We start from the raw sequence: 13,149 nt of genomic DNA, 5'->3' as shown, positions 1-13,149 counted from the left end.
TAGCTAAGTGAAGGTTTCGCGTGAGTGAATATCTGATAGTTGAAAACCGAAGAAAAGAATTAGAAATATGGGCCGATCTCTGGGATGCCAATGGACGCAACATAACGGCAGTCATTTATCGATCTTAGCAATGATGACGCCACGACGGCAACGGCAACGAGAAGGTAAAAAAAAACCAATACACGGCTAAAACCAATACAACAACTCTGCACGTGTTTTTTTGTTTTTGTTTTTTTTTTGTTGTTGTTGTTGTTGTTGTTTGTACATTTCTTTGCCGTCACTGCACGACTAGGACGTGAAATTTTCCCGATGGTACGGTCAGTTAATCAGAATTTTTCTTTTTCTTTCTAAACTTGGGTGTGATCTCCAAGACTCAACTGGCCAGGAATGTTCCACCTATAAGACATTTAAAGATAGTTAGAATAATCATGTACGACGACGTTTGAAAAAAACACGAAATCATTTTAATAGTGACGTTTTCGCTGCCGTCGCACGGTCGACGTTGCTAAAGTTTCCAATAGACGCCCGCGGTGGTTACTCGAGGGAGGGGAGCCCTCATTGCAATTGCAGTGACTAGGTTCTATTTCATACCACTTTAGCTCACCGAACGCACACCAGCCGGAGGTTCTGGTTTTGGGCCTGGGCCGGGAGTGCGTTCGATGATCTTGATCCCAGGCTCTCTCTGCAGGCCATTTGAAACAAAGACGGCAAGGAATATTCATACTAAGTGAATCAGCCATATTTCCACTTAGGATCACTGAAATGACTTGTAGACTACCTGTTATTTCAAAGAAATAAAGGAAGTTAACGTGTTAAAGCAAGATATAACGTACTAAGTGAAAATATGGTTTACTGGCGATGATTCGAACCCCGGTCTCTCTCCCTTGCCAAGTTGGTGATGATGTCATCCGCCTCTGCAAAATCTGCGGCAGGGGGATGCCAGATACGCATCCCAAGATGCATTCGTTCTTACATCCGTACAATCTCGACTCCGGCAATCTGTATTAGGAGTGCGTTCTTTCTACGTCAAACGCAACAAAGCAAAGACATAAACCCTATAAAATGCTATAACCATGATCAGTTCACAAATTCAAACTAGTTCCTTTGCCACGAAGAGGACACATTTCCATATCATACCGAAAGTTTTCATATCAGAAGTGTACGATACGATGCTTTAAAGCAACAACATGAAAACCATGCGTCCAGCCAAATTCGACAGGACCAGGAGTACCAGGGCTGGAATGTTCGTCCGAGTGTGTGATAAAATTACCTGTTGATCAGTCTTCAGTTCCAGCGGCAACCGAATACTCATCAATAAAACCTCGAAAAACCGCGCAACGGCAACGAACGGTATGTTTTAATATGCATTATTTATATCAGACTTTTTACATGCAAACGTAAAGATAAAATCTGAGAAAAATGTAAAAAAAAAAATAACTAAATAAAAAAAGAAAGAAAGAAGGAAAAATAATTGAATTGGTAATAAAACAAAATAAATCAGAAGATAAAAAAAAATCACTTGAAAATAAAACTGATCGCAATCACCATTGCAATACAATCATTTAGACTGAGTTTCAACCAGAACCAAAAGGCAAAGACATGTGTAAAGTATTAGAATCTGCTTGTCCTGAGATAAGGTCAGAGTCGTAACATGCTGATATGGGCTCAGGGCTCAAAGCCCAAAATATGACTGGGATCAGGGCTCAGAGGAAAGGGCTCAGGGATCAGAAGAATGGGATCAGGGATCACAAGGCTTTTGAGCTCCAATCAGGGATCAGAATTGTCACACCATGAACACACGGTAAAAAAATCTCTTATCACAATATTTTTCCGCGTAATTAGGTTTCTGTCCATAGAATTTCCTGGCCGACGTACATTTCCTATTCTTACTTCCGGCTGGGGGCAATTCCTGTCATGCGAGTTGTTTGACAAAAACCGTGGTATCGTATTCTTAATTAATTCAATTGTTGAGCGCACTTTCCTCGCCTTGTTACGCAACTCTGTCTACGGCTCTCTGGGCTCTTCTCAACTCGCCCTTCATGTACATATCCTGACATATCTTTTTTTAAGTACGTAAATTATGATCATCCGGGTGAGTGTAGTCCTGAGAAGGACTGTTTGTGGTGACTTTGACTGACGTTTTGACAACCTGAGCGGAAGTCATCTTCAGAGTCAAGTGAATTGTGGAACGTCAGTAGGTGGTATATATACGTCTCTGGTTGTTTACCTGATTGGTCAACGAAGTCCAGATGTTATTGGTCGTTTGTCAGTAAGCCGTGATGTTATTGGCTGTGAAGACTGTAAAAAGTGATTGGTGCTTTCCAGAGTGAGTCGTTGATAGTAATTTGTACAGTAGGTAATGCACTTGGCAGAGTCCCAGTCGATTCTGTGGTTCGTTTGTAAATAGTGCTCAGCAATGTGATTGCTGATATCACCATTTCTAGTTGCTCGTTTGTGTTCAGTCAGTCGTACGTTTAAATTTCTGCCGGTTTCACCAATACTGACGAAAGTAAAGGACAAAGACGAACCTAACCGCAGACAGGGAGCAGTTTACAAGATCAAATGCTGCGACTGCCAGGCCACTTATGTTGGTGAAACCGGCAGAAATTTAAACGTACGACTGACTGAACACAAACGAGCAACTAGAAATGGTGATATCAACAATCACATTGCTGAGCACTATTTACAAACGAACCACAGAATCGACTGGGACTCTGCCAAGTGCATTACCTACTGTACAAATTACTATCAACGACTCACTCTGGAAAGCTGGTTTACTAACTTAGAACAAACGCCACTCAACCGTTGCCTACAACTACCTGCACCATACAAACGACTTATTGACAATTACAACGAAACAAACAAACAATAGACATTTTACTAACAATAGACCCACGGACTTTTTTGACTAACAAAAGACGGATCGAAACGCACCAATCACTTTTTACAGTCTTCACAGCCAATAACATCACGGCTTACTGACAAACGACCAATAACATCTGGACTTCGTTGACCAATCAGGTAAACAACCAGAGACGTATATATACCACCTACTGACGTTCCACAATTCACTTGACTCTGAAGATGACTTCCGCTCAGGTTGTCGAAACGTCAGTCAAAGTCACCACAAACAGTCCTTCTCAGGACTACACTCAACCGGATGATCATAATTTACGTACTTATGACATGACTCCTGGGTTCAAACCATTTACAATATCTTTTTTTGTGAGAAATGGGTAAGAGGAAAAAGGAGAAAAGGAAGTCACGGGACAGAGAAAGGTACGTAAGTACATCTTTGACTGGTGTTACTTTGTACTCACTCCTGGCAAGTCTTCAAGCATAACAATACAGGACAATAGACAAACCGATTCATTAAAAGCGGAATTTACTTGATTTACTGATAGGTCCCGATCGCCTTATCGCCTAGTCATCGCCTCCAAAAAGTCAAAGGGCGACCATAAATCAAGGTTAGTATTTTTACGCGGGATGCCCTGAGGGGGCATACCGTGTCTAAAAACGGGTCGATTTCTTTTTTACGCGGGATGCCCTGAGGGGGCATACCGTGTCTTAAAACGGGTCGATTTCTTGTTTTTACGCGGGATGCCCTGAAGGGGCATACCGTGTCTAAAAACGGGTCGATTTCTTTTTTTTTTTTTTTTTTTCTTCCTCGTAGCTACAAATCGGTACATTAATTTATTCATTAAACTCACCCCTCTCCAACTCGGGATGCATTGTACTGATTGTCTTCAACAGAAACAGGCCAATCAAAATCCATTCTTGTGGCTTACATCGCGAGGGAGGGGATCCACTCACCCCTACCTGTGTGACGTCAACGCATCATTTGATCTATTTATTAAAAACAGATTAAATTTGGCGCCATTTAGTTAACATGTTCTGGACTCAAGTGTGCCGTTTTCAAACGGAAATTTCACCATTTTGAAGCGGTGAATCGAAAGAATAACTTCTAAGAAGCACCCGACATTTAAAACGGTGGAAATTGGTAAATTCCTGGCGAAGGAATCGTGCTTTGTTTGACAGTCTTAGACCACGACGCGAGACTGAAAAAAGGTCATTGAGAAGCTTACGTTATCGCAATGGAATTCCCGCAATTCCCCTTGAAACCCTGAGTAGCGTAACACAAGGGAAATAACGTAACGCGACCGTCGTGACTCACACTATTCCATTAGCAAGGATAGATTTATCAATCGGCGAAGCATACAGTTGGAATAAATGAATCAGCCCCAGCATCACGCGTAATGCCAGTGTAGCAGGCATCTTGTTTTTTTTTTTCTTCTTCGTAGTAGCTACAAATCGGTACATTAATTTATTCATTAAACTCTCCCCTCTCCTACTCGGGATGTATTGTTCTGATTGTCTTCAACAAAGGCAGGCCAATCAAAATCCATTTTAGTCGCTTATATCGCTAGGGAGAAGACCCACTCACCCTTACCTGTGTGACGTCAACGCATCATTTGATTCTGATTTATCAAAAACGGATTAAATTTGGCGCCATATCGTTAACATGATCTGGACTCAAGTGTGCCGTTTTCAAACGAAAATTTCACCATTTTGAAGCGGTGAATCGAAAGAATAACTTCTAAGAAGCACCCGACATTTAAAACGGTGGAAATTGGTGAGTTCCTGGCGAAGGAATCGTGCTTTGTTTCACAGTCTTAGACCACGACGCGACATTTCTGTAGCCTCCCACGCAGACGTTCTTTTGATCTTAGGGGTTGGTCACGCGTTCCTGCCCTAAGAACGTCTGCGTGGGAGGCTAAAATTTCCGGTGATAGTCTGAGTCGCGTAACACAAGGGAAACAACGTAACGCGACCGTCGTGACTTAAACTATTCCATTAGCAAGGATGGTTTTATCATTCGCCGGGCGAAGCATACAGTTGGAATAAATGAATCAGCCCCAGCATCACGCGTAATGCCAGTATAGCAGGCATCTTGTTTGACTAATAAACTAACCTTTAATCATTTTAATAGTGCTTAAATAATTTGAATGGCCGTCTAAAGTAGTATACTTGTACAATGAATTCGCGCGCTACGTTACAAAATAAATGTGGGGATGCACAATCTGCGAGCCAGCGAGGCATGCGAGGCATGCGAGTCAGACGTGCGAGGCACTCAGGTTAGCCTAAAAAACACTCGGGTTAGCCTAAAAAGCACTCCGGTTAGCCTAAATAGCACTCAGGTTAGCTTAAATAGCTCCCCGGTTAGCTTAACGGTTAGCAGTTTATGTTGGGGGTTGTTCATGCCTCGCATGCCTCGCACGTTTTGTTCATGCCTCGCACGTCTGCCTCGCATGCCTCGCATGCCTCGCTGGCTCGCATGTTGTATAGACTCATAAATGTTTTCTCGCAATTCAATAAGTTCTGCAATAAATCTGCTCTAATTGCATCGAGTTTAGGGTTATCTCGAACTCTAATGAGAAACCGAGATCGGTTCAGCTACCAATACTAGTATTGGACCGGGAAAGTAAAGGACACATTCCGTTACTGTATCATGTGTATAGCTGATAAATGCCTGTATGATAAATAATCTGAAATAGCGTCGATATATACAATTAGGTATATACAATTGGTAATCGATCTAAACCCCAACAACATCAACAGGGATGGCGGAAAAGAAATTCCAAAAGTTGGTTGCCCTTAACCAAGAAACATAGCAGTAGGAGATCCGTAAGACAACGGACCAGAGAGGCAACAGCTCAAACAAAATGCACCAATCCCAGCAGTTAAGAACCGATCAACCAGAACCGAGCTTGGAGTCATAAAAGTTTAAAGTGTTGCAATTCCTAATAAACACTCGCGGTACGCAGTTGAAACGTCGAGATCTACATCATTAAGTGACTACATCGTGAGACAACGATTACACTTTTTCAATAATACATTACTGTATTACTTCTTTTGGAAGTTAAAAACATTGTCCCAAAAATCATATAATTAAAACAAGTAAATGCGCTCCAATCAGTCTTGAATTCTTCCGCGACCTTTAAAAATCTGTTTACTACCTGGCAATTTCCTTCGCTAACAGTTTATATACAACGAAACAACAAAGGCACTCCTATCATGTGAATCAGAAATGAGAACCAAATGGATCGAAATCTTTCAATCTCAAGCCATAAAAGCTGTTCAAATAAACTACTTCTTTTCTAAGACGTCCACTCATCGATAGCATAATAGACGTCCTTTTTAGTTTATATCAATTAAGTGTTCGCACATTGTCGAAAGCCACGCAAATATGCCCTCTTGAAAGCCACGGGAAAAATTTTTCCTGCAGTCTGATTCTTACTGCCTTATTCCAAATTTTATAAATAAAAAGAAAAATTTGTCGTCGTTTGTTTACTTCCTCCTTCAAACGTGAAGTAAGGAAATTTCATGTGGTAGTCCGCGTAAAAGAAACGGCAAAGAAATGTGCCAAAAAGTGTGATGCAGGTGCAAAGTTGTTTTGCTTACTAAAGTGCTTTGTTGATGATTTTTTTTTTTTTTTGCATCTTAAACACCTGGGGGGGGGGGGGGGTAGGGGTAGTTTTGTTCAACGAATTTGTTCGGCCCCCCAGTTGTTTTAGCCTTGCTACGGGCCTGTACTCATTCTAGACCTTTGGTTTGAAGACCGCTTGCGTTCGTTGACAGACCAACGCAAAATACGACTGTTTTGCAGTCTATATTAAAATAGTTCTACGCCGGTGCTGTTAGTTTTATTGTTTGCTTTATCAGAAGTCGCATGGTGACGGCTGCGCCTTCGACATCGCCCGGTTTTATACATGTAGCAGCATACCATAATTCCTATAAATATCACTAATACTGTTGGCACAACAGCTAAAGTAATGAAAACACCGACGTCAGTGGTGCCGCTGTTCAAGGGTTCAGATTCTGAAAGATAAAACATCAGTTAGTTCATGACAATGGTTCCCACTTCACGCAGACAAAAAGGTCAATTCAAAATCCATTGGCCAAGAAAGCATTTGGAATTGGAATTGGAATTGTCTACCTCATAACTACCTCCTATCTACATTTTAAAATCAAAACAGAAGGAGTGACAATGAAATAACCTTAAAGGGAGCCATGGAATAATATTTAAGTGATTATTAGATGAGTTTAAGCTCACTTGATCTAGCTGTATAAATTATAGGCTCAATTGGTGTAGCTATGCTAGTGCTAGTGCCAGTACTGTTGGAATCCAGACTCTTCTCAGGATCTGGAAAACAAGAGAGTCATTAAAACTTTACAAAAAAGGAACTTTGCTTTTACTACATTAGCACACAAAAAGTTATACAACACAGCTCAGAGATAAGCAAACCAAACTGACTGTAATCGCGTCAGCAATACGCATCTAAAAATACGTAGATATGCGCGTACACATATTTAACAACTATTTCACTCGTCGATAAACTATCAGAAGCAGTAAAGGATCCGATCGAGGATTATTTAACTCTGTAGTGTATGTTAAAGTGCTAGTGAACCCGCAAAATTCCCACTGAGCGTTAGCCCAAAGAGGAGACCACACGAGGCAAAGAAAAAATCTTTGACCTCAGTGGGAATCGAACCCCTGACCTCCGCAGTCGATTGTAAGTTGCTCTACTGACTGAGCTACGAGGGCAGATGGGAGCAAGTCGAGGGGGTGATTAAGATGGTAACTGCGGCAATGTGAATATGAAAGGTACAAATGAATGTTATCAGAAGCAGTGTCGGCTTATCCTGCAAACCCTAGCCTCCCACGCAGTCGTTTTTAGGGGACTCGAATTACCTCCTCCCCACAGAGGAGGGAGGAGGAGGAGGAGGAGGAGGAGGAGGAGGAGGAGGTAATACGAGTCCCCTAAAAACGACTGCGTGGGAGGCTATGCAAACCCTTGCTACACAGTAAAAGATGACCAAATATATTAAAATTACCGTTTTTAGCCTGTGTTGGTGTCACACTTGAGGCGGGGTTGTGGGTGGTTCGATTTCCTGAAGAAACTATAAAAATCCAAGATTAGATTCAAGATTGGATGAAATAAAGTTTGGAGTTGTTATATACACTACTAAGTTTAAGTGGTGATGTCGCCATGAGCAACGAATGAGGGCCTCTTCATATGAGCCCGGTCGACCGGGCTGGCTCGGTTTCCGAGATCTCGCTTCGCCACTCTTTTCTTTACAAAAATTTCGATGTGTTCATATGAGAAGTCGGGCTGGCCCGGTTACCGAGATGTCGGTAACCGAGCTGGAAATTTTTCCTATATGAACACTCCAGCCCGGATACTGGGACTATCCTGGACGAAACATTTTCAACTGCGCATAGCTTGTAAGGTCACTGACAAGTCGGAACGCGGTTCCACGGGTATTTTGGGGACGTTTTGGACATTTTTCATCTCGGTAACAGGGATTAAATCTCCCATATAAACAGAAGACTGGCCTACCGGCTACCGGGCCAGCCCGGTTACCGGTCTCATATGAAGAGGCCCTGAATGAATGAATGAATGAATGAATGAATGAATGAATGAATGAATGAATGAATGAATGAATGAATGAATGAAGGAAGGAAGGAAGGAAGGAAGGAAGGAAGGAAGGAAGGAGGGAGGGAAGGAACGAATGAATGAATGAATGAATGAATGAATGAATGAATGAATGAATGAATGAATGAATGAATGAATGAATGAATGAATGAATGAATGAATGAATGAATGAATGAATGAATGAATGAATGAATGGGAATTTGAGTTAGCATCTCCGACGATTGGCTAACCTCATCCACTGTTTCCTGCCCGGGGGGGCACAAAAGGGGCAAAAGGGTCCGGAGGGTGGATACTCAATGAGGTTTTACTGACGAAGCAAGCTCCGCCAGGGTTCCAGGTTAACTAGCAAATACTGGTAAGCAAATATAAACTTTCCGGTACCGTAACCGTGACTTAAACAGGGATAAGGAATATAACAAGTAGAATGTAAATGCCAAACGATTGACAATGAAGAATTCTCTGTTCAAATTATGTCGTGTGTCGTAAGGACTATTTTTCTTTATTTGTTAAAAAAGGAACTCAGACTCTTAGAAATCAAATAGCATTTTCAGTTTTTAGTGTTTTAGCAAATCGACGATCTTTACATGTGAATTACTCGTCAAAATGAATGTTTATTCAGCCGTGCTCGTAAGGCATTTTGGAATATTAGATCGAGCGCAACTTGATCACGTAGAGCGAAAGTTCCGATCGTTTTGACGGTGAAGATCGTTGAACGAAATCTGTTTGATATTCCACTTTTAGTAAACATGGTTTTCATTATTACAACGTCTTAGCGCAATATCCTACCACCAACTTGTAGTGTTATCAGCTGTCCTATAGCTGTTTTCTCTGATCAATGTAAAAGTAATTTTAGCTGAGAGCATATAAAAGAAGGCCTGTACGATGTACAACACTGAATATCCAGAATAACTGAACTACCAAATTACCGCAGAATTATAACCCCTAGCCTGCAAGCAAGCTCTCGGCGGAGCATGGTAGGGGAAAAGGAGCGAGAGCTTACTTGCAGGCTGAATAACCCCGAGCATCCGTAACGCCCTAAGGTGATTTACCATAAAAAGCTTAAGTGTAGGTGTGAACTGACTACGAATAAACAAGTTGAAGAGTTCCAGTTTTCCGGGGCACCCAACGGATCGTTTCGGTAAATTATCTGTTTGGAAGGCCCTTAATCCCCTAAAATTTTTCTAAGGGAATTTTCACCTCGAACGTTCGTGATATGGGAAATTTAAGGCCTAGCGTTTTCGGATTGATAATAATGTCGTTTCGGATACCGAAACTTGAAGGTCAGCTAAGATTTTCGGAAGGGAAATAAGACCTAAGGTTTTCCCTAGTAATTTCGATAAGACTCAAGTTCCCCAGAATGACCGAACAGATAAAAATATTATAGCGCGGCCTGAAATGAACCTACAGAGCTTTAAAGGCACTCCAGACAGCCTAAAATAGCGTTTCAAAGGATCTGAGAGAAAACTGTTGAGTGCCCCTGAGTTTTGGAAGAATAAAAACCGTTTGGATAGCCTCAAAACCTCTTGTTACACGTATATTGTTACATACCTTTAATTACGTGCAACAGAATTTCTTCTCCGTGATCTTTGGCCTTTGCGCTACCATAGGATTTGCACTCAATGCTGTAACGTCCGCTATCGTTGACTGTTGGATGGAGTATTTTTATCCACGGCAACGAGCCATTTAAATGATATTTAATCCTCTGGCAAATCATTGTAATCATACAGATTCCAGATTCTGCTCCGTTATGCCAAACAGCAAACAATATGCTGTTCTTCTTAAATCGACAACCCTTGAAGCTGCTACTGGCCAAAACGTCTTTAGGAAGCGGTGCGAAACATAGGTTGACAGGTTGTCCCTCTTCAACGGTAAGGTTTTTCAACGCTGTATTGAAAACGGGAAAAAGGCAATGAGTTTTACATTATAATTGTGCGCTTTATTTCAAAGAAGGGTAAGATTTCACAAATGGACAACGGGCCAGCCTGTACCATAAGGTTATGGATACACGGAGAGGTTGCTAAGCACAAAATAGAAGCACAAGAGTTGTTGCAGGGTCTTCGAGGCGTTGCCAAAACTCTATAGCTTAACTCTGTCTTCTTGAGTGCTGAGCAAACCCTCAACCGCATCTAATAACTCACGCTGCGCCGTTTACCATTTGGTTATTAACATAATCGATGCTAACAGAGAAATATAATTTCTTTATAGTCGAGCATAATTATGATGTGCAGTAAGCACAAATGCTGCTTTACAGCCGGAAAGTTAAATTCGATGAAAAACATTTCGTTTTTGTTTTGTTTTTTGTTGCTGCTGCTGTTGTTGTTGTTGTTATTGTTGTTTTTTGCCATCTGCAAGTCGATTGAAGGGCATTTTTTGTTGGAAAACTCCTTCACTAAACCAGAATCACGTTCGCGCAAAAATCAACTTGTAACGACCAGATGGGCACATAGTAAATGTTTGAAACTCTTAAACATGGATTTTTGAACATTATTGTTATGCAAATAAACATGACAATGACTTTTGCAGGTGACCGCTCATAAGTATTGTAGTCGGTATATTAGCCCCGGTGGATGAAGAGAGCCAGTGAAACTGTCACGACCAGAATGGCACTAACCGCGCGAGAATGATGTGACTGATGTGCTTCAGTTGGAGGAACAGGCTTCCTGTAAAAGATTGCCCCTATCTCTGGTAGTAATGGCTCCCGGGTAATGGCTGTGGTTGATAATTCCTGGGTGATCACTGACTGTAGGATCTTATCATTTGTTTTCCTTTGTCAAACTATTTTATTGTTGCAGTTTCTTAACCGAGTACGTATTATGGTAAAGTGATTTGTTAGCGCTTTGAGCATAAACTGTACATTAGTTACCGAATGTGAAATGAATGAATGGCGTGTATTTGCGACTTGTTTTCAGTCTAAGCAAAGGGTGACGACTCAGCGAAATATGAGAAACTACTGAACATGCGTGACTGGGAAAAAAAGGCTACCTAAAACACGTTTCTGTCACATCAAAACATAATCTCAGATTTTGCGCTTAAAATTTCGATCATTTTGAGCCTTTACAAAGCTTAGAAATACTAAATTGAAGATTTTTGCAACAACAACGTGCGAGCAAAATTATACACTTTCCTCTTCACGCGGTCATTTGCTGTTGACACCAAAAATAGTCTGTGACATGATCATCCAAATTTGGCGTCAATTTATAACCGGGCCTTAGGACACAGTATTCTAGCTATATAGCCATTATTCGTCCATTCATTTTACTTTGCATTGGAGCTAAGCTTTTCCTGAAACCTGTATACACAGAACTGAACACGCAACAGAAAACAGTGGTTCAATAAACTTAGATTTATTTTTTTGTAGAAGAAGGCATGTGCATTCTTCGACTTGCGACAGATACTGCCATTTCAGCAGTTTCCCTGCTTGAGTACAGCAACGATATCTTTCAGTAAACGAAATCGTAGGTAAAGATTGGTTAGAGTGAACAAATTGAAAGTTTACGATACTGAATACCGAATACCCACTTGTTGCCACGTAATAACAATGGCGAGCTGTACGGCCAAACCATGTGCTCACTGAGTCGCCCAGAGTGCAGTCCAGCGATCCAAATACCGTCAACTCCCATTATTGCGGACACCCACGGGACCGCGAGAGTCCGTAACAGCGGGACTTTCGTTTAGTCAAAAGAATGTAATTTATTTGTTGCCGGGAATTAAGCTGCTGTCCGTGTTATTGGAGTGTCCGTAATAGCGATGTGTCCGCAAGGAGAGAGCTTACTGTACCTCGAAACACATCATACAGTTACGGTACCAAGCACTACATTACACCAAAAGGGACTTACCTTTACAAGCGAGGCAAAACTGTGTCACAAAAACGAAGCCTTGGACGATCAAGGAAGGTTGAAATTGCATGGCGCACGTCTTTTCGAGCTGAACGAAAATGTGAATGAACAAAAATGTGCAAAGTAAGCGTGTTTCAGTGACCCGGATTCAGTCAAGCATTTCCGGTTTTTATACAATCGAGGTTTTCAAATCTTTGCCGGCGAACGGATATAAAAGAAGATTCCTCCTTAGGGGAAAGCAAACAAATCAGAAAACAAAAAATCAATCAATTAGCCAATAACCTTGTCGAAAGCTTAATTTAAATTAAAAGGACAATTATTGTACAGGCGCGAGATAGTCTTACGGCAAGACTAGCGCCTGAAGTCCTAGTCACAAACCATATACGCTCTAACGTTACGGCGTTACAACTCTTGTTGTTTTCTTTGGAACTAAAGAGGTTCTGAGTTGCTATTTCTCTCCTTTACCCGACAACACCGTTAAAGGTTGAGTGTTTTGATGATAACGAAATACGCCGTAATATTCGGCCGAAAAAACGTCTGAAAAGTTTCTATATACCGAACAACGAAACGGCCTAATTTGTGAATATAATACTTCCATAAAGGTTTATTTAATTAAAACTTTAAAAGCAAAAACAACGTTTGAAAGCAAAACGTTTCATAATGGGATGCTGGTGTAGTTTCAAGGTAATTACTCTGTTAATAAAGTCGCTGTAGATCGAAAACTGAGATCATAAAATAGGCAATACTATAAAAGATACTATTCTGCATATCATTAGCCAAAATTAATAAATATGTTTACTACCCTGTAGTTGAGA

The 13,149-nt window shown here is 41.2% G+C and overlaps 1 protein-coding gene across 1 annotated transcript; it reads right to left on the bottom strand.

The window, feature by feature from the left end:
* Positions 1-5,917: 5,917 nt before the first annotated feature.
* On the bottom strand, positions 5,918-12,475 carry LOC146463259 (uncharacterized). The gene is made up of 5 exons (XM_085084652.1): positions 12,335-12,475; positions 10,047-10,382; positions 7,897-7,953; positions 7,115-7,204; positions 5,918-6,879 (listed from the first exon to the last, which is right to left on the bottom strand). Exons 1-5 carry the CDS (start codon positions 12,402-12,404, stop codon positions 6,674-6,676), a joined length of 759 nt encoding a protein of 252 aa, XP_084940778.1. The 5' UTR covers positions 12,405-12,475; the 3' UTR covers positions 5,918-6,673.
* Between the last annotated feature and the right edge of the window lie 674 nt (positions 12,476-13,149).

Source organism: Pavona decussata, unplaced genomic scaffold (genome assembly GCF_977016875.1).
Source record: "Pavona decussata unplaced genomic scaffold, jaPavDecu1.1 SCAFFOLD_179, whole genome shotgun sequence".
NCBI classification, from domain to species: domain Eukaryota; kingdom Metazoa; phylum Cnidaria; class Anthozoa; order Scleractinia; family Agariciidae; genus Pavona; species Pavona decussata.
This window is presented reverse-complemented; position numbering and strand designations above follow the sequence as displayed.